Source organism: Drosophila erecta, unplaced genomic scaffold (genome assembly GCF_003286155.1).
Source record: "Drosophila erecta strain 14021-0224.00,06,07 unplaced genomic scaffold, DereRS2 tig00000000-arrow-pilon, whole genome shotgun sequence".
NCBI classification, from domain to species: Eukaryota; Metazoa; Arthropoda; class Insecta; order Diptera; family Drosophilidae; genus Drosophila; species Drosophila erecta.
The window spans coordinates 13,228,993-13,255,774 of NW_020825194.1; the positions used below are offsets into that span (position 1 = coordinate 13,228,993).

The following is a 26,782-nucleotide window of genomic DNA, read 5'->3' on the forward strand; positions in this document are numbered from 1 at the left end:
CAACGCACAACGTGCAACACACACTCGCAACTTGCAACACACGACTCGAAGCACAAATGACAAAAACACAAGCAGCAACATCGAGGGGCTGGCATCGCTCTGTTGCATTTCGCATGAAATTAATTACTTTTGGCACTTTTCATTGAGCAAACACATTCTTTTTTGCCTCCTCCTTCGATGCGGCACTCGCTGCTCTTGTTTCATTCAGCGTCCCGAAATGAAAAATTGTTGTAAGAATTAATTACGCGCCAAACGCAGCAGCAGCACCAAAAAAAAGGAACAATAAAAATTAAGTAAAGGAAAAGAAAAGCTACCAGAAGTAGGAGCGCTGCAATCAGAAGTCGGGGAACAAATCATCATTGGTCCGCTTCAAATGCTCGCCGAGAGCACTCAGGAATTCATTCATTTATCCAGTGGCACATCCATCGATATCCACATTCAGCCAGCTCCCTTTCTGCACAGGAAAAAACTCGTGTGTATCAATATTATCTCTTGCATATTTTCAATAAATGATAGTAAATGTTGCAGTTTAATATGGGTTCATTCAAATCTATCGAACTTATATATCATTTATGTCGAGGTATTATTGCTAGACACGATAATATTTTTCCACGTGCATCTGGCCGCCGATTCCGACCATCGTCCTATCCATCTCAGTGCTCTGGTCGGCACTTTCAATGCCATCTCGAACGCAGGCTAATTAAAGTGGTGTCCACCCACCGAAAGCTCCATCTCCAACAACTTGGTCAAGAGTCCAGCTCCACGAAGGTCTGTCCATCCGTCTGTCAGCGCCTGACACTAACTCTGGCCATCGCATATGGGCAATGGATCTGCTGGATGCAACTGCTGATGGAAGTTGAGATGCAGATGGATGTGGCACTGGACACTGGATGTGGCACTGGATGTGGCACTGGATGTGGACGTGGATGCGGATGAGCACTGGGAGACGGCGAGTGAAGCCTTTCGAGGCGGCACTTTTGTTGCGACTGCTTTCAATTTGCGATTTTTATGCGAATTTTGTTGCTCCTTTGGACATAACAATGCCGATAGGTTTCGAGGTGCGCTACACTTCCTGAGTCTTTGAGGTCGAGTTCAGTGACTCATTCGCTTCGGGTTTCATTCATTTTGGTGCTGCAAGAGCTATAATACTTGTACTAATCAAAGAACTCGAAACATATTCCTTAGCAAACACTTAAATACCTTCGTAATGTTGCTCGTTTGCCAAAATAAATCAAATTCACAGGAGGAAAAGGTGCCCCGAACAGTTTGTGCAACATTAGGTGATCGAATACGAAGTAGCGCACAGAAGGTGTCTTAAGCACCCGACAGGAATAACCCAGTATCGTACTATCCTCATATGAGGTATATATAGCTATCCCGTTTTACGACTCGGCGGCTGAAGCCCCACATATATTTATTAAGACTTAAGGCCGCACTTGAGGACCTTCTACCCCTTCTCGGCCATCCTCCATTGGACGAGTGCAAACCCTCGTCATAATTATATTTTTGTTTTACGGCCTGCAAAAGTGACCAGCCCACCGAAAAGTCTTGAGCGGTGTGCCATAAAACAGAAACTGTTGCATAAATGACACCTAGGCAGGATGATGGCTGGGCTCCCCCTGGCGGGCGGAGCAGGGTACTGCGGTGCTGCGGCACTTGGGCACTAAAAGCGCTTTCCGTTTTGCCGACTTTGGACATTCGGGTGGTGGGTGTGGCCACCGAAGAGGGTGGCATATTGGGGGCTTGGGCTCGGAAATAATTCAAATAAATTGACAGCCGCACATTACGCAATGGCCACGTTGCAGCAAGCGCAGCAGCCGAATTGCAACGTTGCACTTTTGCGAATGACCACAAAAACACGAAAAGCCAATGGCAGCAGCAGGACAGCAAACATTTTTGGGGGAACGAGAGCAACAACAGAGACAAATCTAATTGCCGAATGCAGTCGATGCGAAAGTGCAAAATCATGTCAACAGCAATTTTCCATTGTTAACTGTGTTGGCGACACCGAGATGGCCAAGAGAAAGGGAGCCCCAGAGCGAAGAACAGGGGGTGTATATCGGACTTACCCACACATACATATAGTACATATATTGGGAGAAAGAGAACTGAGCGAGATCCCCGGCTAAGTGCAATGTACGCATACTTGATTATGGTTTTATTATCATCATCAGGCAGCGAGGAGTGCCAGCTCCTCTTAGCCATTTCTTTGGCTAATTTCGTGGCGAATCCCTGGCACTTAAATTTGAAAACTAAACCCAATCCCCAAGGCGCCCATCCCGGGGCATCCTGCCATCCTCGCCATCCTCGCCATCCTTGATATCCTTGCCGTCCTGCCGCACTTTCTTCGTATCGCTGGCAAGCAGAGTGGAGCACAGATTGCCACGTACAACTTAATGCGGTCTAAGTGCAATAATATTACTTTACTTCATTTATTTTGCGCAAAAATATAACAAAGATGTGACAGCGCCGAAGAGGAAGAATGGATTCCTTACCAACGAGGATGCCACCGAGGACCCAGAAAATAAGAAGACGTTGGCAAACAAGGAAGTTGCTGCTGCTGCTGTTGCTGCTGCTGGGAACTGGAAGCTGAGTACGCCATAATGATGATGTCATTGTCAATGGAACAGCAGCCAGAGCAACAACAACAATGTCACTCTGCCAACCAGAACCAGAACCAGAACGAGAACAACAACAATGCCCAGGCAGAGCAGCTGTAACTGAATTAAGCATTAAGTGCGGATATATAAACAACCCCACCGAAAAATCCGTCCATGTGTGTCCCTCTCATCTCATTGTGTGGGTTGAATCTTCGGAGTACCAGCCAGTAGTACACTTATATCTCGACTGTGGAAAGAGGTTGTGCAACGGAAGGAAGCATAAAATAAAATGCATGCCACAGCAACAGCAACAGCCACATCATCATCATCATCATCATCATCGTCATCGTCTTCGGATGCAGCCAAAAATATGCAAAGATTTTAGGAAATTATTATTGTGACTTTTATAATATGGCGCACACATAACCAAAAACACAACCAAATTTTGCTAAATTTGTTGACATGCGCACAATTTTGGCCACAGACATTTGCAATTGTTGTAAAATGTCTTGTTCTTCAACGACTGCAACATTTTCCTTAGTTCTCAATATAAATTCTATTGTTGCTACATCTGCAGTACGAAACTTTCCCAAAGCCATTCTCATGTTTTAATTTTCAACGCTCTAAGACCTTACTCCTTCCCAAGGACACACTGCAAAAATTTATGTGTATTTAAATTGTTTACTTGTAGCAAGTTGTACTATCTATTTCATATTTTAGATAAAACCCTATGAATATAGTTGTATAGTTTGGGCATCTACAAGATACTTCTGCTGCAGGTGTGGGAATGAAATGTACCCTGATGAGTCGAAAAGTAAAATTCCCCGAGAATCAATCAGCAACTAACTTTGCTCTCTGCATCTGCATTCAAATACATTTTTCGCTTTGGCTGCCAAACCGACAGTGGGCGTGGGAGTGGGCGTGGCAGGCCGGGCTGCATTGACAGCATTTATATAAATTCTGTTGAAAGATTTTTGCACCAGAGAGATGGTGAATGTGTGCGAATTGGAAATGCACAGAACAGTCATTTTTGATTGCAGTTAAATGCATTAGACTTGATTGTATATTGCACACAATAGGAGTATGTGGCACATATGTAAAGCTATGTATTGGCACATGCACATAAGTAGACTGTCTTAGCGACTAATTCAAAATTAAATTGCTTTTCGTTTGCGGCAATTTAAAATCGACAGGATGAGGTAGTTTCTAAATAATTGAATTGCCCGTAAGCAACATGAAATGTGACTAAATTAACAATGACGATAATTGGCAAGCGCACTTGGAAAGATTTCCCAAAGCGTCATCATTTAAAGTCATTGAAGGCATCAACCCGATCGGGGTGGACCAAAATCGCACCCGCAGGCACACTCCACTCCAGAGATCTCTTGAGCAGAAGCTCGAGTGCCCATAATCTGATCATTTAATCTGCATTGGAAATCATTATACGCATTAAAGTCAAGCATCCCGAAATCGGAATCGCAGACACAGCCCGCAGATGGAGGCCACCAGAAAACCGGGGGCAACCACAGAAGCCACCGCATCGCACCACTGAGCAGTGGATCAGCAGAGGGCAGCGGAACAGCGGAACAGCAGAACAGCACCACCAGCACCACATACATATATGGACCATAATTTATGCCCGCCGATTGTTTCGAGCACATTCGCACACTTCACAATCTGTTCGTTCGAGTTACATTTTTATTGACAAATTGCGTTGATTTTTGCGCCGGCGGATGAGGGCCCTTTCCCCAGTTTCTGTGCCTGTGTACACGAGGAGCATATCTCCCGAGTCCCCGTATCTGTATCTGCAGGCCGGCATCGATGGCACTTCAAACTGCAAACGACCGGAACTAGCAATTGTCAATTTGATGATGCCTCCCGCACCGCGGAAAACATCCAAACGAACGAAGCATCGACAGCTCGACAATCAAGCAAACAAATTCAATTATGTAAATGCAGACATCAGCACGGAGAGGTACAGATACAGATACAGCAACAGATACAGCTACAACTGCCGAGATATAGATACTACCCAGAGATACGGGGAAATTATGCCACAGTAAGTGGGACAAGTACACGCGACATGCCGCGATGAAAGTGCAAAGGCAATCGAGACAAAAGTCAGCTCCATGACATATTGAAGCTGTCCGATTGTCCGCATGTCCGTTTGTCCGTTTGTCCGTTTGTCCGTGGTTCGCGTGGGCGGACAACGGACAGCGGACAACGGCCAACGGCCAACGGACATCCAGCATCCAACAGGCAGTATTCAGTATCCAGAGAATATCCAACTGGCGGTGCACTAAATTTTTCATTGAATCAATTGTCAAAACAAAGTTTTGGATTGTCGCCACATGGATCTCAGAACGGCCGGAATACCAGCCGCCGTTCGTGGTGTTACTTTCAATTGAGCTTAATTAAATTTGTAAGTGAATCTAGTGCGGGCCGCACGATATCGTCTGGCTTTCAGTTTCCAGTTTCCAGTTTTCAGGCATTCCCCATTCCCCATTCCCAACACTCCTCCAAGTGCACTGTCTGGGGCGACAATTTACATAATTCAAGTCATTTAAATTATCCGAAAACATTTCAATTCCAGCTCTTGCTCCACTTGACACCAACGCCCCCGCAGAAACACATCGCATCGCATCGCCCATTGTCTGCCGTCTGAATGATTTTGCGATTATGCAAAGTGCATTAATGAGCCTCGGACTTGGTAGTTCTCCAGATCCTAGCTCCAGGCCATGTACTCGCACAGCTATCGAGTGAATGGAGCCATGAATGAATGAGTGAGTGAATGAAAGAGTGAGTAAGTGAGTCAGTGGAGGAATAAATGGCTTGACAAACGCGTGTCTTGAATGGATGGCTCTCGCTGCGATATCACATTACAGGCCAAAGACAATGGCTAATGCTGCTAAATAGATTTGGCCCGGGGAACGAGAGAACGGAGGCCAATGAATGCCAAAATTAGTGGAGCCGGGCACGGGCACAGGCACAATGGGAATCTATATCCATTGTATTCCAATAGCCTGGGCTAACCCTGCGCAATAAAACAAAACATAAAAATACAAATGTCTCTGAATAATCGTATTCTAAAAGGAGATGTATCTAAAGGATACATTAAGCATTCGCTCGACAACTAAACGTCTTTTTAATTTCTTTTCGAATTTATTGTTAGAAATATATGCCACTGACATACGATTAAATCCGTAATTGTTCCTAACTTACATAGGGAAATCTAAAGATTCTTTTTTGACCGCTTGAGCCAGACATCTGTGCAACCCCTTTTGGCGGAACTCCCCTCCCCTCCCCGGAATCCCAATCCCAATCCAAATCGAAGTCGAAACGCACTCCCCCTGTGGACAGAATTGCTCATAATACGCTCGCACCTGCTTTGATCTGGCCGGGCATTTAACCCAATGCCGGTGCTGATCCCACTTAAGACCCCGGCTGAGCTGGCTGAAGCCGGCGAACCCGGTGAACCCGGCGGTGAACCCCTGGGCGCGAAATGGGACGCATTTCGAGGCGGAGATGCGACGATGATGCCATAAAGGAGATAAGCCCGTCGCATAAAATGGTGTCACATATGCGCAACATTAATCTGTTTTGAAATTATAAGAGTGGCGGAGCAGGCCACAGTGTCGCTCGGGTGAAAGATACAAAAAAAGATTCGAAATTAAAATAGCAGCCACGGGGGATGGGACGCCGATCTAAGGGCTGTGCGGTTGCAACGCCCCGCTCCCAAATCATATTCATATGCAAAGCGGGGCCAGCACAATGGCAGAAGTAATGATGCCAACACCGAGCGTGACATTATAACACTGGGAAATGAGGATGGGAAGCCAGAGGGAAGCCGAGGAAGCCGGGAAAACAGGGCAACAGGAGGCAACAATAACGAGGGAATTACGAGCATCAAAATGCGCAATGAAAATAAATTAAAGTTTCAAAAACAAGAGCCGCAGGGCGGGAGTCCCGGGTCGTCCGAGTCGTACCCTGTCCAATTGTGCAGGCAATTTAAAGAACTTACTGTGTAGGTGGACTGGACGGAAGGGAACTTTTTACTTTCGGCCGGAGAAATAGGAAATTTGCATAAATTGACAGCAGATATTTTTATAAGCCACCACATAATGACCACTCGCAGCAGCTGTAAACAGCTCGTAAAAGCAATTACAGCCGCCGACGGACGAGGCGGGGGTTCCACCTAAAGGGGCGGGGGCGGGGGCGGGGGCGTTCTGCCACCACTGCCCACTAATTATAGGCAACTTAAACGCAGCTAATTTTCACACTTGGAAAATGATTAAAACTCCATTTATCTATGTGGCGTGCGAGTCCGTCCGGTTCTGGTATTTGGTATTTGGTGTTTGGTGTTGGGTGTTTTTGTGGCCGAAATAATGCGTGTATGTTTTGGCCAAGGAGCAACAGCGTGAGATCCGTGGATCCAGCGGGAGAGCCACCAGCTCGACACCTTGGCTAATTAATATTAATTGAATTTCTTTGCCCATTTCAGCCACTAGGGGCGAGTGCGTGGAAATCCACGCAGCTGTTGTCGGGTCGGGTGCCACTCGATTGGCATTAGCAGCGCCTGCCAAAAAATAACAGCCCAATGAGGTGGAGAATGCGATGGTATTTGGAGCAGCACTGTAAGAAACAACGGTCAGAAAAAATACACAAAATGTATGAAAATGTAAGTGGTGATTCCCAGTAGCTGTCCTCAAGTAAGGAGGAACATTTACCCATCACCCGAAGGTAGATACTAAAGAACTATAAGACCTTACCCGCTTTTTTCCCAGTGCAGACCAGAAGAAGTGCATCCAGTTCCCACCAACTCGGAACTCGGCTAATGCCGGGTCTAAACGATCACGAAAGCCGGGGCGGAAGTCGGAGCAGATGAAGCGTGCTCCGCACGAACATTTCGGGGCAATTATAGTTCAATTATATTGGCCGAGAAGCGCCGAAGACATATGTACGTAGCGTATATGGCATACTAGTATTGGCCAGCCAAATTGAAGGGGCACGCAACGGTCAAGAGCGGTCGAAAGCAGGGTCAGTTGGCGCTGCTCTAAGGGTTCCACATTCAGTTAAAGTTGGGCTCGAGTTCGAGGGCCAGCCAACTGACAGCTGGCAAATTGCGAACGGACCCACGTCAGTTGTCAGGACGCAGGACAGCCAGGATTTCCCATGCCCAGACTGGACGTTGGACTGGTCAGAGGTCAAGCCGTGAACCCGTTTACTGGCACACACACACACACACACACACGCGAACACACGCGGAGTGGGAGTGGGAGTCGATTTAAAAAGACTTTCTCGATTGGTTTTCATAATCTTTTATTTCATAATTTATTACAGTTGAAAATTATGTTCATATTTCCCATATTCTGTTTCGCCCTTGCTGTTGCTACGCCTTTTATCGGGCGATTTGTGGCGCCAACAAGTTCAGGAATTCGTTAATTGGTTTTTAGTTCTTTACATAGAAGCTTCAATTAGTTAATTAATTTAATGATACTGTTTCCTTTCAATATATTTATATTTAATTCATTCTGGCCTTTAAGTCTAGCAATTTAGTTAAAGTTAATTTTTACACGCACAAACATTTATTTAATTCAATTCTCCATATAAATATATTTATAGTTTTTACTTCTTAGAGTTTCTTTTCTTTTGTTTTATTGATTTAATTTCTGGATTTCGCACTACTGAGTTAGCTCTCCCTTTCTAACTCTCGTGCTCTGTCTCGCTCGCTCGCTCGCTCGCTCGCTGGCTCTCTCTTTCTCGTAAGTGTGTCTTTTCTATTTCTAGCTCTTTCATTCTTTTGGATTTACTTGATGCTGTCGCGTGGGTAAGTTGTATAAATTGTTCTTTCATTTTAACATGTCCTTTGTTAATTTTTTTCTGGTGCACTTTAGTCTATGCTCAGGGTTGCATTTCTGCGCCCTATCGTCCCTTACCATTTATCGCTAGGATCTAGCTTTAGATTAGGTTTAAACTTAGCTCTACAATTAGTGTAATGTACTTAGTGTGGGTGATGTATGCAAATGTTGCGTTATATTTACAGTGTAGTCTACGGGGAAGTTATCAAAAATGTACAATATTTATTACATACATTACACTTGAATATGTAAATCTATAATCGATTTATCAATAGTAATAATCATAATGGTAATAATAATGTTGCTGCAGCACTTTATAATCATATTCATAATATTTACGGCGTATACATTAAAGTTTCGAGAAAAATCACATTTTAATTTAAATTCTGACACGAAAATGATTTCAAACGAAAAAGCTTTGCAGCTCGTCCTTCCCATATACAATGCGTATTATAAATCGTATAGCTCATTATCTGGATTATTGTGGGTGCCTATCCACAGCGATCCGATACGCACAAGTATTGCCATATCCCCTCATAATCAATCGCACTGATTTAATTTACAAGCTTTTGTCGGTTCGGCGCAGCGGGCAAATCCCCCAGATACAATGCTCTGGATCAGATACTGAACATCCCCACGATCGAATGTTGAAGGGGCATATAAAAGAAGCTCATACAAAATACTTAGAAAGTCTCGGGAATTCTCAGATCCAACTACTGTGGGATATCACTCGCTGCCTGCCGACTCGACTGCATTTGGTTCCCTTTTCTTAAGCCATAAAGTGTATGATATATGTATATATATACTATTAGAGATTTATTAAAATTTAGTTAGGTATAACTAGGTTAGTTTATGTTCTGTATATAGACTCGTATACATCATTCATTCATTCAATGCTTCCACTTTGGTTTCTCATTTAAGGCGTTCTGTACAATTTGCGTTTGCGTTTAAACGTTGCTCAAGTCAATTGTTGGGTCGATTATTTAACTACTTTATATATATAGTCTAATAAATTACTAGCGATGCGTACTCGTACTCGTATATCGTATAGTTCTGATGTATAATTGTGAAAATGTTCGATTTACCTTTAATTCAATTTCGATTTCTATTCGCAATTACAGCATTTGCAATTTAGCAAAATTTTGTAAATAAATTTATCGCTTCGCTTGTTAGGTGCAAAAAATTCGCATAAGGTTTTCATCCTTGGGGATTCTTAGAGAAGTTCGTATACATTTGAGTGATTGTTTCGAGTGTAGTCGGTAAGAAGTTAGATGAGTTTGCCTAAGTGTGTCTGCCAATAAAATGTTGGTTTCCCATGCAAAAGAAGCTCAAGTTTCGTTCAAAGAGCAGGCTACGTAATCCATCTTATTTCGCGTTTGTATTTTCAAAATAGGTACTCGCTTTCCACACCTTCAATCTATTCATAGTTAATAAGTTTCAAACTAAATACTTAAATTTCGATTTGTTGCCCTCTGCATTTACGTATATTCGTTACCATTTAAGATTAATCAGATTCACAAGCAATGTAAATTCAATTCAGTTCCTTAGCATGTGACGCGTCTGCCAAAAGATCCAACAGGAATAAAAATAAAGAAATCCTGGGAGGGAAGGTAAGGCTCTTGGAGTCTATATTCCCCAAAAAATCATATGTAGGTATTCGCCCGCGCTGAAAATAAATCATAACCAAGCAGAACCAAAATCAAATAAAAACACAAAGAACGATTATTTTTTCAAATATTTTCTCATATATGCATTTTTGTTTTCATCAATAAATCATCTCTCGTACAGTTCTATCCTCTTGAATTAGTTAAATTTAAATCATTAATTAAGTAAATGTAATAATAATAATAATAGTTAACTAAGGATTAACGCATACAAATACAAATTAGAATACATAAATAAAAGTACAGTTTAAACGTAAGCATAATTTATTATTAATATTACGTATACATATTCAGAGTTATGTATATGCCTATGCCATTATTTGTATCGTACTGTTTGTTTCGCGCATAAAATCCATACGTATACATACATATTAATATATATATTCAAATCGGTCCGTGTGCTTCAGTTGGAAAATAATACTACAAGATCCGCACACAATGAAAACTCTAAAACAAATTCAAATCGTAATGTTCCTCGTCTAGTAATCATCTCTTCCTTTTGTAAAAATTAAATTCCATTTCGTTTTTACTTAAGTGTTGCAAGGCATAAAATTAGAAAACAATTCAATTTATTTAAATTAATCGTCTAAACGTAGGATATAGTAGGGTGCTATCGCCTAAACATAGATGTACGTATGTATCTATAGTTTGTTATCGATTTGTTTTGTATGTACATATACATATGCGTAAAGGTATAGAAAACAAAGCGTTACTACAACTGACTTGTTACATAACTAAAATGAAACTAAGAACTAGCAAAGAATTCTCCTCTCGTCCTTCCATTGCGCAAATTATTTATATTCAAACTTGATCGAATTTCGCTGCTGCTATTGGTTTGGTTTTCCCTTGATTTCCTGGTGGGGCGGGGCATTTTCTAAATTCAAACTAAAGTCTATAACAAATCCGAACGAAATGTCGCTTTAATTTTGTATGTGCTTTCCAATTTTGTATCCTTTCTGGACTGCGCCTAAATTCATGCTTTAAAATGTTGTGTTTTGCACTCTGCAGCTTTGAACATAAAAATTTGCATTTCAAATTGTTGTGTTGCGTCTCGGTGTGTCTGTGTGTCTGTGTGTGTGTGTGTGTGTGAGTGTGAGTTCTGGTTTTATTTTGTTTATTTAACTTATAGCTAAGCGTTTCATTTTTGTTTATGCATAAATATTTCTTTTTTCTTGCTTTTATTTTCCCTTTTTTCTGCTTTTGTTATTTATGTTTAAGGTATACACAAATAGTTTCTTTTAAAATTTCTGGTTTCTTTTTGATGTGGTTTGTTGTTGCTGGTGCTTTTTGTTGTTCTGGATTCTGCTGTTTATTTTGTTGTTGTTGTGGTTGTTGTTGTTGTTGTCGTCGCTGTTGCTTAGCTAATATCATTTTGTATAGATTTTACTACATTTGTTGTTCTTTGCTTGCTGTTTTTTGTTTGCTATTACTTGACTGATATTGCCACGCGGTATGCTATAGTTTGGATCCTTGTGTATTCAGCTCCTTCGTCCTTTGTCCTTCGTCTCCAGTGTTGGGTGGTGGTAAAATTTAAGCTATGATTTTGGCTTGATCGCTTCCGGCGGAGAGCTCTCTGGTTCCACTTGCAGTTCCAGTTCCAGTTCCATTTCCGGTTCCGGTTCGGGGCCGGATTACGAGGATTACAAGTGCTGGCCGTAGTACTCGGCGGGCGGGTAGTGCGGATAGCCCTGATGGAAGCCCGGATCTCCGGGCGGACGATGCATCATATGCGCCTGGCTGTCCATCATGTAGCCCATGGCGTCGTGGCCATATCCGGAGGGACCTGGATGCGGTGTATAGACTGTTGGTGAGTCGCCAAGTGGAAAAGGGCGGAAAACGGAAGAACGGAAAAAGAGAAAAAATGCACATAATTAGAAATTGCGTTCGAATGGATGGCAAAAATAAGCGAGGCGATCCTCACGGCTCACCGCACTTAGTTCTTAACTAGATCAGCGCTATTTCATAGTTATGGAGATTTTTTTTTTTTTTTTTTTGTATTCATTTTGAATAAGAGCGATAGTTACCTGCACGATTCGATTGATCGATCATCGGCTGGACGATTCTCCGCCGCGCATTGATGAACCTGTAAGCAGACAGAAGGTATCGTTTTAGTGGCATTCCCTAATTAAACACACCGCACCGAACCGCACCGAACCGAACCGAAAAGGATCGATGAATTATGCATGAATTGGCCCGGATTTGCCGGGACCACGGTGCTTTATGTGCCCAACTTAGCCATAAACCAAACCAAATCTCCGCCAGAGTCACACTTTTTGCTGCCCTGCCACGACCAGATCAATGGGCCTCGCCGACTTTGGTTATGATTGTCGTTTAATAAATGCAATAAGAAATAATAAGCAGTTGCCCGTTGATCCGCAGGATCAGTGCCGACACAAAAAGCGCAAAAAGAGCAAATGATTAAAGCAGAAAGCCGCCGGCCGAGTGACAGTCACTTGGCCAAGACGATGTTACCCGCAAGCTTTGACACGGCCTCAAAAAAAAAAACACAAAAAACCTATATATAATGCCAAACAGCGAAACCAGCAGCAAAACCCAAACGGGGAAAAGGAAAAACATCAGAGGCATCAGTTACACTTGCACCGAGAAAAACTAATGCCAGAATTGGTGTATATAACTGAAAACCCACATTTGAATTTAAATACCTGGTTTCTAGAATTGCTCTAGCAGAATACTTGGGCTTGCAGGAATACTTTTGTGAGCGAAGAGGGCATTTTCTGCCAGTGTACAGCGACAGCTACAAGGACGCCAATGGATACTGCTACTCGCATTAGCCAAAAACCGAGTTAGCCGAGGTTAATGCACTTGGGAACTGGGAACGGGGAACTGGGAACGGGGAACTGGGAACGGGGAACTCCTCCTCCAAACGGATTGAAAAAGGGAACATTTCACCGCTCGCCCCTTTGACTTTTCAATTTGCAGTTCAGTTCGTTTGCGATCTGCCCCTGATTTTTGCTCATTTTGGGGCGGAAATTGTTGCAACGCCCTGAAATCGTTTATCAAAACGACAAAATGGAATTGAGTTCCGTTCTGCCATATAGATATTCGCTGCCTCGCTTTCCGCGCATTTCAAGATGCAGCAAATGATTCGAGTCGAGTCTTGTAAGCTGCAAATCGATTTGCCCGCTGGCCTCGCACTTGATTGGAATGATTGCAGATGGTATAGGAATATGTATGTAGGCTCAGATAAGCACAATAACTCAGAGCAGAGAAGTAAGCAAACACTTGCCAAGTTATTTATGTACTTAGCCCATAATTATAACTTTTCTTCCTGCAGCTGTAACTAAGCGTTAATATTTAAAACTTGCTGGGCGGCAGAAGCAGCAAAAAAGCGAAACTTTTTCGATTACGAAAGTTACTTTTGCTGTCTGGGCATCTTATTGGGTGTTAATGGACTTCTCCAGAATCTCCTGGTCATTTGAATGGCTTCTTATGCGCAGTTCCTGCCGCCGGCTCAAATTGCGCAAAATAAATACACATTTAGAGGGCTGTAGTCCGGGGGCGATGCGATATTCCCCCAGGATTAGTGTCCTGCCCGCTCGGAGCGACTGGCTCAGCAAAAGGTGTCCTGCCCGCCTGCCCATAAATAACCAAAAGTGTCAACATTTTATTTTGCTATTTTCTGCCAAGGTTTCTCCATCCATGCAGTGCCTCTCCTGCCCAGCTTTGTTTTCCTTTTCCGCAGGACCTTTCTACGCAGCGTTGCGTGCCTAAGCGAATCGGATGGGCAGGGTCCTTCGGATACCATAGTATTTGTTAATTTGGAGTGTGCTTCGGTGAGCGCGAAATTCAATTTAATTGAGCTGAGTGCCTGCCAGGCGGCCCAGCTCTCACACATTTCTCGCCGGATTTTATTGTGGCTTGTCTTGGCCTAAAAGCATTCCACGACAAGCCAACCCAAGCGAACCCAGGCCAACCCAGGCCAACCCAGGCCAACCCAAGCCACGTCCGAGCAAACTGCATAAAAGATTCAGCAGCGCTTTTAACTTGCTTGAAAAGCTTTTCCATCTCCATTCCTATTTGCGCATCTTGTAGTTTGGCTGCATGTTGCAGTTCTCAGCTTGCCGAGTGTCAAGTTCTGCCGGCTGTCGCATAATGTGCAAAATTTGATGAAGTTGCCGTCTCCCATGTATCCCGAGCCTAATGCACTCCGGGATCTCTAGGATTTCCAGTTTTCAGTACGCCAGCTTCCCCCGTCCCTATGAACAGGGCCCATAATTTTGTTTGCCACATTCTTTTCACCTTTTTGCCTGTCGACCTGTGGCAGGTTCTATTTCTTCGGCGTGGGCTGCCTTATAAATTGGATTCCCGTGCGGTGTGTACCATGTGTGTGTGCTCTGGTTTTGGTTTTGGTTTCGAGTTGGATCTTACGGCCAAGTCAGGGAATAAAGCGTGTGAGTAATGGACAACCCAGGGCGTCGTTTACCACATTATGATGTTGTGTGCTGGAAAGGATATCTGATCCGATGCGATCGGATCTCCGGCGGCTACTCACCAATTATTCACTTGCAGTATCGTTAGGCCGGTGTCCTGGGCCAATTGTTTTTTCTGGTCCTCGGATGGGTAGGGATGCTGGAAGAATATGCGAATGTGGTTACAACATTTGTACTGTATATTTGAATTTTAAGAGCTATTTTGGTACAACACACTTGTATATTATAATGCTTTTTGTGCCAGATGAGAGTTGTTTGCACGGAGTGAGCATGGAAACCCCACTCCTGACACCTTTAGCACATCGAATTCGAATTCCGGAGCTGGGCAAACTGTTGCAGCGCCCAAATTTACAATCTATCTAGCCAAGAGCCCAAACAATCGATCAATCATGGCCGCAATAAAACCGAATGGGAACCTGTCAGCCCGCGTGGCTGGCTGCACTTGAAACGCAGCATTTTCGGGTGTTTCGGGTGTTATCAGAGGGCCGGTTGCAGTGCGTCCTCCTTATCAGCAGTGCCACTCAGAGTGTCCCCAATTGCCGCCACCTCAGGGGGTTAAGCACGGGGAATCGGACCGCTTGGAGTGGGTTAACTGCAATTGGAGCGCGTGTCTAGCGCCAAATGGGCAAACAAATGCCAGCGAGTAGTCCACTTCCCATAAATCTTGCAGTCGGACCGCCGACACAGTGGCGTCAGTGGGTAAATAGTTTGGCTAAAGTGAAAGTGCCACTCCCCCTGGACGGTCGGCCCGCCCCTTAACCCCTATGTCTGCCCAGCAGCTAATCTAATCGGCTGGCTGGCCTGGCGCTTATTACAATTTGTTTTATTTGCCTAGTTGTTGTGCACTTATTGTTGGTTCAACGATTCCGATCGAGCACAATTTCACTCCACTAATGCTGGTTTGTTTGGCTGTTACAGGGAGAAAATATCCGTAATTATATGTATATGTACATTCCAGGGCAGTGCTTTTAGCAGTAGATTTATCATATCTTCTATTTTTTGCAGTGCATCACAGGCAGCGGCTTAACCAGTCACCTGGCGGCTGTCAGAAAATTATTTCTAAGGATCTCCGCTCAGCGGAAGTGGCCGTCACATGATTTTGGCTTTGTTTCGCCCTCGAAAAATCGGGATATTCTTGTGCGCGTGCTCGAAGGACGAAGGAGTCCTTTGTGTTTTAACCCTCGACTGGCCGCTTTCGTTTCCGGCAGCTGTGGGCGGTTCCTGCAGCTTTTGGGCCACTCGTCACCAGTCGATAATTGTGATTCAAGGGGAGCCCACTCCGCAGTCTGCAAATGCAATTTTGTCCTTGCACTGGGCTAAGAAATTGTCTGCAAATTTACGGACGGCCCGAAAAATATATGAACTGTCACCCATACACAACGCCGGGTTATACATGTAAGGCGGGGCCATTCCAATCGAAATGTGCAACGCTGCACATCCTTGTCTTCGTCTGCGTCATTGTATTCGTGTGTCTGTCTGTGTGCGGGCATGTCCTGGCCGCCTGTAATGCAATTTAGTTGCCGCTGTCGCTGCTGTTGCTGCTGTTGCTGCTGTTGCTGCTGTTGTCCTGCAGCAGAGAGGGCTTGGCCTGTGTAGCTGTAGCTGTGGCTGTGGCTCCTTAAATGCATTTGCCTTATTGTTTGTGTTTAATAAATTTTACGTGTTGTCTTGCTGCTGTCCAAAGTCCAAGTTGTAGTCCTGCCCGGCAGCAATAGTTGTTTGCTGTCCTGTCGAGGCCAGGACTTTCAGCCTGACACGCCCGCACTTTCGGAAGCAACAACAAAGCAGCCAGATACCAAATACTATATGAAATTTGCGTATTGACAAATAAACGTAGAAGCCATGTAAATACAATGGACATGCCACTGGCAATGTTGCCCCATTCCATCGCAAGTGCTGCTGCTGCACCTCGTTTTCTCGTCCATATAAAATGTTCAAGAAGTCAGAAGGCATAAATTACATGCAGGTAAATTAAAACGGAATTTATAGCATACTTTGTGGCGCACATCTATTTGCTGAGATGGCTTTCTCGCAAGGAAAGGAGGCAGTGGGTGGGCCTGGCTGATCCCAGATGCAGGTGGAGCCTGGTTATTGATTTGATGTTGTGGCCAACACGAGCCGAGACATCTGGCAGTAGCAGGAACAACTTTGTGGTTGTCAATGGGAAAGGAATGGCCTGCGAACTTCGAATAATTCGAGTCCAACTTCGGGAATAGCATATATTTTGATATTTAATGCCTGCAGAAGTGGGGCTACAAGCCGAAATATAAATCAGCTGTATGCGTAACCCCACTAGCTGGCATCCCAATTTATAACAGTTCTACGAAGAAGTATCAAATAAATATTTTATTTCCAAATGCCCAAGGTTTTGCCTTTCATGCATCACCAGTGCCAAGAATAAGATCACAACTAAGTCCATTACCTTGTGAGCTGCAGCCCCACAGCCAAAGACAAAGATTTCTTTAGCAACTATGCGACAGACTTGCCCCAACCGAGTATAATCCCCTATATATCTGGCAGGTCAAGTTCGTTGACTTGTCCGACTCTTGGGGATCAGAAGTGCATATGCATATATCATTCGCAAAAGCTTTTCTTTCAACGCCTACTCTCAGTCATGAGTGTGCTCCCAAGAGCTTTCCTCTGCCCCGGCCCCTCTGTCTCTGTCTGCTTAAGCGTTTTTCTTTCAACTGCACTTTGTTGCACCAATTAGACTAATGAAAGCAATTATGCATTTCGCACTCACACACGTGTGGGGAAGTGTATGCATGTGGATGTGCAGAGAGTGCATAACATGTCAAGTAGAAACAAAGTCCATTTGGTTTATTAATTTACCATACGACAAAATAATTAATTACTGTCACGCCTTTAAGTTGTCGCCCCAGCCCCGGCCCCCAGTCACTCGCGCCGTCTCTTTCTGTCGCTGGGCTGGCCGTCTCTTTCTTTTTTGCTGTCTTCTGTCCCTGTGGCAACTTGACTCGCTCCACTTTTTTGCCAGCATATTTTCACTTTGTTGTGTGTTTATTTAAACTTGGCAAATGAATTTAAAACAATCATCGCACACAGATGTGTGTTTAGTGTGTGTTATGCGGCGGGGAGGGGGATTGGGGTGTGCTTACTCCTTTTCTCCCCCTGCTGACAAGTGGAAGGCCCTAGGCCCCAAAGAGAGAGAGAGAGACCCCCATTTCATTGGACCTGGGCCCAATGATGTCAACATGACTGCAACGCCGTGACACATGGCACAACAAGCCCAAGAAGTCAGCCCCCGCCCCCTGCACTCCCCGCCCCTGTCCCTTCCCCATCCACGTACACATGAGGCACCAACAACGGGCAACCAAGCGATGCCAGCGATGCCGACGCCATTAACAACGCCAAATGCGACGCCATTTGTGAAACAAGCCAACGGCAACGGCAACAGCAACATCAGCAACATCGCCAACTGCAGCAACAGCAACTACACTTGCAACAGCCCCAGCAGCAACAACAACCACGTTGGCAGCAAATTGCAGCGGTGAAAATTGCATTGCCACAGCGAAGAAAAGGCGACTGCTGGCCATTATAAAGATTTTTTCCAGTCTAAACAAAGCCAAATGAGTGTTTCCCCCTCTCGGCAGCCCCCACTGATAAGGTGAGCTGGAAGGCCCAGCACTAATCGCAATGCTGCCCCATCCGCCAAGTTTTGCGGCGGAAAATCATAATAATATGCAGCTTGGCTGGCTAGAAGATGCCCTACGTTCCACTGGGCCGGTAAATAAATAGCACGAAATACTTAGGCTTTCTATGGAATTCATTGTGGGTGGCTAGAAAATATATTTACAAAGATTTAGCGATCAACCTATGAGTTGCAAGTTCTGGGTGCCGCGATATGTAGCCAGTATTGTCATTACTTATTCTGAATACTTTCACCAAAGTGCATTGCAGATTCGTCTTGAGTCGCCACCGCGAACCATGCCACACACTAAGCGCCGTTGCAACATGAGTCGCTGACAACAATGCAACTCTTTCACCGCGACTGCCCCCACCTCAATGTCTCCCCTTTCCGCAAGCCTCCCTCTATGGCTTCCTTTTGGCCATTTTGCCACGGCTCAACATTTCGCGCTCTGCGCACTTTTTTCGGGGGTTGCAAGTGGCACGTTGCAACGGCCACGTTAAAATGTAGGCCCAAAAGCAGAACAGAACGGCAACAGCAGACAGCCGACAGCCGGAAGAAAATTGCCGGCCAGGGAGGGTTTTTCGCGGGACTGAGGAGGGGCGGCTTTAAATGGAGAATGGGAGCGGACCTGGGGCATATGGGCAAACTGAGAACGGCAAACGGCAAACTGCACACACATGTGGCAAGCTGCTCGAGTAGGCGGAGCACGCGAAATGAGGCCTTTTTCCCGTTGGTGTTGGTGTTGGTGTTGCTGCCGTTGCCTTGGGTGCTGTTGTTGCTGCCTGTCTGCAGTGCGCGCCAAATGTAAACAAAATATTCGCGCGCCTGCCATAATTATGGCAACCAGCAACAACAACATGCAATTCTGTTCTGCAACAACGGCAATCAGCCCAAAAGCAACAACAAGGCAGCCATGCAATGCCCTCAATGTGCGCTATTGTTGTTGTTGCAGCCGACGTCTGCGTCGGCCTTTTGTTTTTGGTTGGCCAGTCAGTTAACCCGGCCCCAAGCCCCCGCCCCCTTCCCGCCCACACTTTTTTTGCAGAATGCGATGCACTTCATTAGCACCATCATTGCGGTCTTATTTGAGGTCTGTCTTGCGAGGATTCGATGGCTTGCAGGCGACATCTCTGTAACTGAATTTACTTGGTTTTACTTTTATTTTGGCATTATGATTGTTAACGCATTTCGGTCTTTGATTGCAGCTGCCATGTCACACTGTATTTGATTGATCTACCGGAAGAGGCAGGGTTGCATTTTACAGGTTAATCACTCGGCGGCCAGCGTTGCATTCATTCGATTATTCACTCCGCTCTATTTCCTCTCGATACTTTCCAAATACAATCGCTCATAGACTCGCTTGTGCTTAAGTTAATTAGTCGGCGGGCCAATAAATCAAATTGGCAATCATTGCATTATGCCAAAATCGAAGGGCTTTGAATACGAAATTAAAGTTTCGAACGCATGGCGGCGTAGAAGAAAACAATTTCCCTAATGCGTTGAAAAACTGTTAATGGCATTAAGCCGGGGCGACGGAGTCAGTCAAGGATGAGGATGTGGACGTGGATGAGGATGTGGATGAGGATCTGAGTGTTGAGGATGTGCAGGCTGTGAAAGTTGAGACGCTGCCGCTGGGCAAACATGAGTGATGCGCTGATTTAAACGGCAATTCATCAATGTCACCGAGGGTTTGGGGGAAATGGGGGTGGTTGGGCTAATGCTTCTTCCGTTTACTTTACTGTTCGCCAAGGGGGTGGTTGGGGTGGTATTTTAAAACGTTTGCATGTTTTTTCTCTGCTGGGCCAGAAACGCAGCCTCAACTTTAATTTCCGATTCGCTGGCTTATCGCGCTGGTCAGCTTTTGGTCGTTAGCTTTGGCCACACACGCTCGCTTACCAAAATTCCATTAAGATTTCTATCATTTTACATACGCAGTTACGACGCCAGCAGACTCACAAAAAATCCCCAAAACTAATGGCCAAAAAACGTAGTTGGAACGGAACTTCCTTGACCCGTCCAGCATAAAATCTTATAGTTTTGTTTGCCGGCCACTTGGCTCAACCGCACATTCAACCCTTGGCCACCTTGGCTTTTCCCCATTTCCCTATTTTCCTCTTCTTGTTGCTTAACATAAAGTGGCGCATAACAAATCTGTTTATTTGTATTACACATCCGGCGGATTGGACTGGACTTCCGTTTGGCATCTCCAAAGTATCCGAAAAAGGAACTTTGAACTGCAGTTTCTGGCTTTGAATAGTTATTGCCATTGGCAATTTGTTTTTAGTGCCGCATTTGGAGGCCGTTTAGCCGGGCTCTTTGATGGCCCCAAAATGGAAATCTAATTGGACGCGATGACCGGCCAAAGAAGCTGTCGAGGTCCGAAAGGGTATTGCCAAATGGATAAATGGCCGAACGGAGGCTTAGGCCTTAGACTGAGTTCTCAGCGATTGGGTCAGGCAGCTTGAAGCGTTGGGAGGGGTATACTCTTCAGTCTGATCGAGTACAGCGCACAATCTTGTTTGCATTTCCCACCCTAATGGCCATATAATCAAGGTTCCGAATGGCGCCTTCCCTGGCTGCTATCGTTTACATCATCGTGCAGGCTTTTCCCCGTCCCCGTCCCCGTCCCTCGACCGCGTTTTCCTTTTGCCCGGCTTTTCCCGCCCACTGACGCAGGCCATTCATTGGAGCCCGTGCGGTAATCTTATCAACCTGCCGCACGTTGGAAAAAACAACGAGGCAGAGCAGTGGCTGCACTGAGAGACAACACTGTTAGTATACCTATTGCTGGTTAGAAGTATTTCTTTTGATTTCCCGTAAGTCCAAGTTCCCTTCTCTTTTTCAGAATATCAAAATATTTACATTACCAATCCTACTGAGAAACTGCTGTTCCATTGTGGCGTGAATAATTAGTTTCCCAGACAATTGTGGTCAGTGAACGCGCTTTTCGCGCCGTGCAGCTAGACCGAATTCTTATCAGAGTTGGGGCTGGCTTAGCCGCTAGTTTGCGGTGGGTGGGGCCAGCCCCCAGCCAGTCAGGGATTCCCACTGAGATCGCGATAAGATCTCTGGCGTGCCGGGAAGCCATTGGCCAGGAATCGGAGGTGGAAATGAGGTAGTGCGGTACTGGGTACTTTGTTTGCTACTCACCGTTAAATGCTGAAACAGCCACGCTCTCAATATGTTGGTTGCTACTTTTGGGAAAATGCCACGTTTCTTTTGGTTCTTTTTGCCGCTCGCATCGTCGTCCTCCTCGCCGGTGCCCTCACCACTTCCTATGCTGGCGTTGCTGGCATCACCTGGAAAATTGTCGAGAAATGGGGGAAAAGTGAGTGGTGCTGCATAGTTGGGGCATCTTGCGAGGCCTATGTCAATATTGCCACAGTTCTACACACTACGGACTACAGACGTTGCCATAACCCCCAAAAGTGGGAAAATGGGAAAATGGGAAAATGAGCAGACTACTACTGCGCCAAGACAACTTCTGTGTTTGCTGTTCTGGTTTATGGCTGTTTGTCAAGTGGGCATAAAATTACTCGACTCGGTCGGTCGTAGCGATAATCATATGGATGACATTGTTTGTGACTGCAGGTCAGTAGACTGGGCTCTTCGGCTTCCAAGACTTGTTTATAAACAAAATTAATTTTTGTCAGGGCTGCCGCTTTGCTGTGGCTGTGGCTTCGGCTTTGGCCTTTGGTAATGTTCCTGCATAATTTTTGGTTAATTTAAACTCCCCAGGCTTTTATCTTTTGTTTGCCCCGTAGGCCCAGAAATCTTGTCGGCCAGGCGTTTCCTGTGTGCTTTCCTTTTCATCATCATCATCATCATAATCATCATCGTCAGTGGATCTCCCCAGACTGTGTATATTTTTGTTTAATATTAAGTATGTTATTTGTGTGTTTACTTAAAGTTTTAGTTACACTTAAGTAACTCAAATGCCAGCAAACAGGAAGCCCGAATCGCTGCGCACATGCAAACAAAATAAACCAGACCGAAACCAACTCCCCTCGAACCACAAAACCATCCATGGATTGCATAATTTCACGCTCCTTCCTCGACGATGATGATGAGGATGACGACGAAGACGACCATGATCATCAGTTTTTGGGGGCCCAAAACAAACATTGCCCAACCGGCAAATGTCTAACTTGGTAGCCGTAGCCGTAGCCGTAGCCTTCGCCTAATTCCTTCATAAATTTTCCCTGCTTTATCTTTGGCACAACACCTTTGGCATTTGCTTTCGCTCCACCTTCACTCCGGCTGCTTTTCATTAATTTTTCAGTTAACTCATTCATTAATTTTCACACACAGTAGCCACACCTAGACACAAACACTCAGGCATTCCATGGTGGTGGCAGACTTCACGCCATTTTGCGTAAACCGGAAGTTCGTTTTGATTAATTTAGTCGCCGATGGAGACGTTCGCTTGGCGAGTGGTCAGAAAAGTGCGAGGGGTGGGGGTTTTCGAAATGGGCCATAAAACAAAACCTGTGGCAGCAGACCAAATAAAAAATACGAAAATCCAAACAGAACCTGAGGAATTCCGATTGAGGAAAGGCAGACCACTCTATGCTCTCGAATTTGATAAAGAAAACGGAGATTTCGGGGCTAAGTTCGAATGAGCAATTCTACAATGGGAATAGCTGAAAGAATTTCAGATAAATATATATTAGCCTTTTCTATCGCTTAATATTCATTGGGGAAGCCGGAAAACTACGGGCTCCCAGGTAAAAATACAGTCACTAACCAAATCAGTGGAGCCCGAGCCGGAAAAGTTGTAAAATTAATTTACCAGAAAGAGGGAAGGGAACCGAAAACGTAAACAAAAGAAGTTCCCAAAACAATCACTTGTTGGAACCTTTCTAGCGCCTTTCGCCCCCAACTTCCCGCCATTGTTTGCATAATTTAGCAATTATGGAAATGCGCTGGCTATACTATATACTATAAAAAGCATATAGTATAAGGTACATGGTCAGCGGAATCTGGCCAAATGAAAGCCAGAAGTTGGCGTCCATTACACACAAGGCTTATCACCGAGCACTGTGAGCTGCACTTTAGTTGCTAAGAGCGCAGAAGAAACTAGCTGCTGGCACTTAACAACTTCATTAAAAGTTGTTTATGATCCTCGAAATTGATTATTCCACTCAGGGGGCGACGGGCAGGGGATCGCAGCCCGTCGTACCCCCAAATCCCCCAAATGCCCCGATTTCTCCAAGAGGAGCCCACTAGGCACTCAAATCGCGACGGGCGCGCGCTTAAGAAAACATGAAATTGATTAATGCATTTGCCTGCAACATGGATGGTCAGGATGGTCGGAGTTGGAGCTGCAGTTGGAGATGGAGATGGAGATGCAGATGGGTCGTCTTCGTCTCGGGATCTGGAGGCATGGCCGGGTATCTGGTATCTGCTGGTGATATGTAAATTCCTTCAAGTGGATTGCACTTTACGCCGACTCCAAGTTCGGTTTGCAGTGAGTGGTGTGTGGTGTGCGTTGCGTGTGTGTGTGTTTTTGGTGTTCCTGGTGTGTGTGCTCCCATTTCCATTTTCTTCCTCAGTTTTGTTGTTCGCTTGCGAGACCCAAACACAATTAATCTTTGGCCAGAGCCGCATCTTCTGGCTCGCTTATTATTGTTATAATAACGATGTGCAAAAGCACTTGTGCCACTTGAAAGGGCACTCGTGTTGCACAAGGCGAAAGGGGGGCAGAGAAGCGGAGGGGGGGAAAACCGATTAGGACGGTGCGTTTTCGTAGCTTTTTCCAAAGTGCTTTTCGCTGTACGCGATAAAGGCGCTTGCATTTTTGCTTTTAATTGAATTGTTAAGCGCAGCGCAAAACTTAATTAATTTTCACTATAACTTTGTGCACTTTATGGTGCCCGCTCGATTCCCAATAAGTGTGCTTTTTGGGGCGTGGGGAGGTGGAAATAAATTTGATGCCGGGCAATTTTCGTGGGTGGCTCACACAAGCACAAATACTCATTCCAGTTGGCATTTTTATTTATTATTGGCTTAAAGGACGAAGGATGCAGGACCAAAGACGCAAACGCAGACAGACATATAAATACAAGTATATATACAGTTTACTCGTATATAAGCGATGTGTGTGTTGTTATTGTTGCAAAGAGCTCAAAAAAAAAAACAAAAAAAAAACAAGAACTATAGTTGGTCCGCCTTGCTTGCCACATTTTTGTGTTTGTTTTCGGTACACTCTTTTTGCTCTCATTTTTTTGCTGCCTTCTACAATTGCGCAAAATTCCAATTTGCAGTAAATTTTGCGATTTTTCCTTTATACGGACATACAAAACATTTTTAGTTTCCTGCTGGCTTTTCCTTTTCCTTCCGCCTGCCGACTTCCTCCCCCAGAATGCAATTATAGAGTAAAGCTGACAAAACCCCAAATGCTTCGAGATGCCTGTGGAAAGTTGCCCGATTGATTAAGATTTTCCTGGCCAGCTGCCCCACAGAATCCGACTGAATTCTACTTTAGTGACTTCAATTAGTCCGGTTTTTTGAGCTGTGCAAACTGTTTTGAAAGTCACAAAAAACAGACCTCTACAGCCTATTCCTTACATCAATAAATATGCATCCTTATTTTCTGTGTAAAATTGCTATTTATACATATAAAGACCGAGCTGAATGCGTTTCTTGTACCGTCTGCATAAAATTCAATAACAAAATGCACTTTTCCACCCGTCAAGTTGCAGCAGCAAAAACAAACAAAATTGCTTTTCCAGCAGACGAGAAGCGAATGGAGATAGACAGTGAGGGCTATAGATATTTTCCTCTCTGGCTGGCAAAATATTTCCAAACTACTTGACTGTGTGGGTGAGCGGAGGCGGGGGAAAATCGTAGCAGTTTTCAATTAGTTTTTAAATAAACTTTTACCCGCACCAACTGAAATACGCCAAATGCCACCCCGCACGGGGAAAACTTTCCATTTTCCATTTTCTGGTGGGTGGATGGGTGGATGGGTGTATGGGCGGCAGCAGAGTTGGCTTTTCCGTTTGTTTATACAAATCCATGCCAATCGTCTGTCAATCATTTTCCAATGGGAACGAGTAGCATGGCGGAAGTCTGCTTAAGCTCATTGGCTCGCCGAGTATTTTCCGCCTTGCTTTCTCAGGGTGCCTAACTAATTGAGTTTTGGACCGAAATGATAATAAACAGCGTCGGCGGTCTAGGCCGGGTTAATTGAATTCAAAACATGTCAAAAGAAATCAGCCATCACCCTGGGTGGCCGAAAGCGCCCTCCGCCGCCATTTGTCGTCAGCTGCAGCTTGGCAAACACTCGAGAAACCGTGGCTCAAGTGTTGGCCAAGAAGCTGCGCTTGAGCCAGCCACTTCAGAGAAAAAAAAATAAAAAAGCACTGAGAAAACAGGGGAATACATGGAAATACAAAACAGAAGCGCCTGACAAAAGCCCTGGAAAGGGCGTCATCGTCATCCACATCATCATCACGCTCATCACACGCTCGTCAAGTGGGTGGCTGTACAGTAAACACTCGAGCCGCGGACCCCCAAGGTGTTAGCCCGCTTATTAGCCATCATGTGCGAGCGGCCTTAAGCCCGACTTGCCTGATTTATGGCCCGGCATTTATTGTTTATAAAACGCTTTATTGAATCTCCGCGGCGCAGTGATAAACACGAGCAATTCATTTCGGTTTAGACGGCCACCAGTTAAGTGATATGCATACGATCGGCGAATTAATAAGGCTTAAGTGGCACTGGCAAATGGCTTAATTAAACACGGAATACTCAGCGTGGTTTGACTTTGCAATCGCCTGTGCGTTATGGCTGCTCACTCGGAAAAACAGTCCAATAAAAATATAATAATAATAATAACAAATACGTATTGACTGCATTTTAAGTGCGCTGCGTTTTCCATACGACCCTTCCATTTTCCCGGCAATTTTCATGCACGAATCGAAATGGGAAAAATATGAATAAACTGCAAATTATCGGAGGCCGCAGAATGATGATGGATCACCCAATCGCGCAGCGCCATAAAACGGCAACAAGTCAATAAGAACAACTACAAGAGCTCAGGCATATGGCAAACCAGACTCCAAAGTCAATAGCACTTTTTGTGGCCATTTTTTGTGATTTTTTCCGTTTCGTGTTTGTTGTTCCCAGGCAGGCACAAAAACAGTTTGAACAGTTTGAAGTATTAACACAAAAGCCGCTTTAGCTTTCGGCTTTGCCATCCACACACGAATATATGTATGTATATCTATGGAGAGGAGGCTTTTTATGGAGGATTTGTGTGATCCGCTGCAATATTTTGAGCCGGCCAGCAACAACCAACAGCCAACAGCCAACAGCCAACAACCATCATCATTGTCGGCTCGTTGCATTGTTTTTGGCCGGCAAATAATAATAAAAGTAATAATAATAATGTTGCAAAGGAAAAAGCCTGGCGATGCTGCAACATGTTCATGCCTCATTATTTTCGTACCGACTTTTGCGGTTCGCCTTGGACTCTTTGGATTTCGGTTCTCAGGCTGAAGCTGGAGTTCTTTCAATAGGCTTATAGAACATAAAAAAGAATCGGAAAAAGGCG

At 44.8% G+C, this 26,782-nt stretch overlaps 1 protein-coding gene across 2 annotated transcripts in view; it reads right to left on the reverse strand.

Moving 5' to 3' along the window:
* Window positions 1-8,247: 8,247 nt before the first annotated feature.
* LOC6552022 (homeobox protein homothorax) overlaps window positions 8,248-26,782 on the reverse strand; it is a 106,229-nt gene continuing 87,694 nt past the window's right edge. Inside the window, exons 11-14 of one of the 2 annotated variants that reach the window (XM_001980632.3) lie at window positions 21,373-21,521; window positions 14,636-14,712; window positions 12,147-12,205; window positions 8,248-11,923 (exon numbers count right to left, since the gene is read on the reverse strand). In XM_001980632.3, the coding sequence (XP_001980668.1) occupies window positions 11,763-11,923; window positions 12,147-12,205; window positions 14,636-14,712; window positions 21,373-21,521 (446 nt within the window). In that variant the 3' untranslated portion in view covers window positions 8,248-11,762. The remainder of the gene's footprint in view (window positions 11,924-12,146; window positions 12,206-14,635; window positions 14,713-21,372; window positions 21,522-26,782) is intronic. The other variant, XM_015154459.2, reaches the window with a different exon arrangement.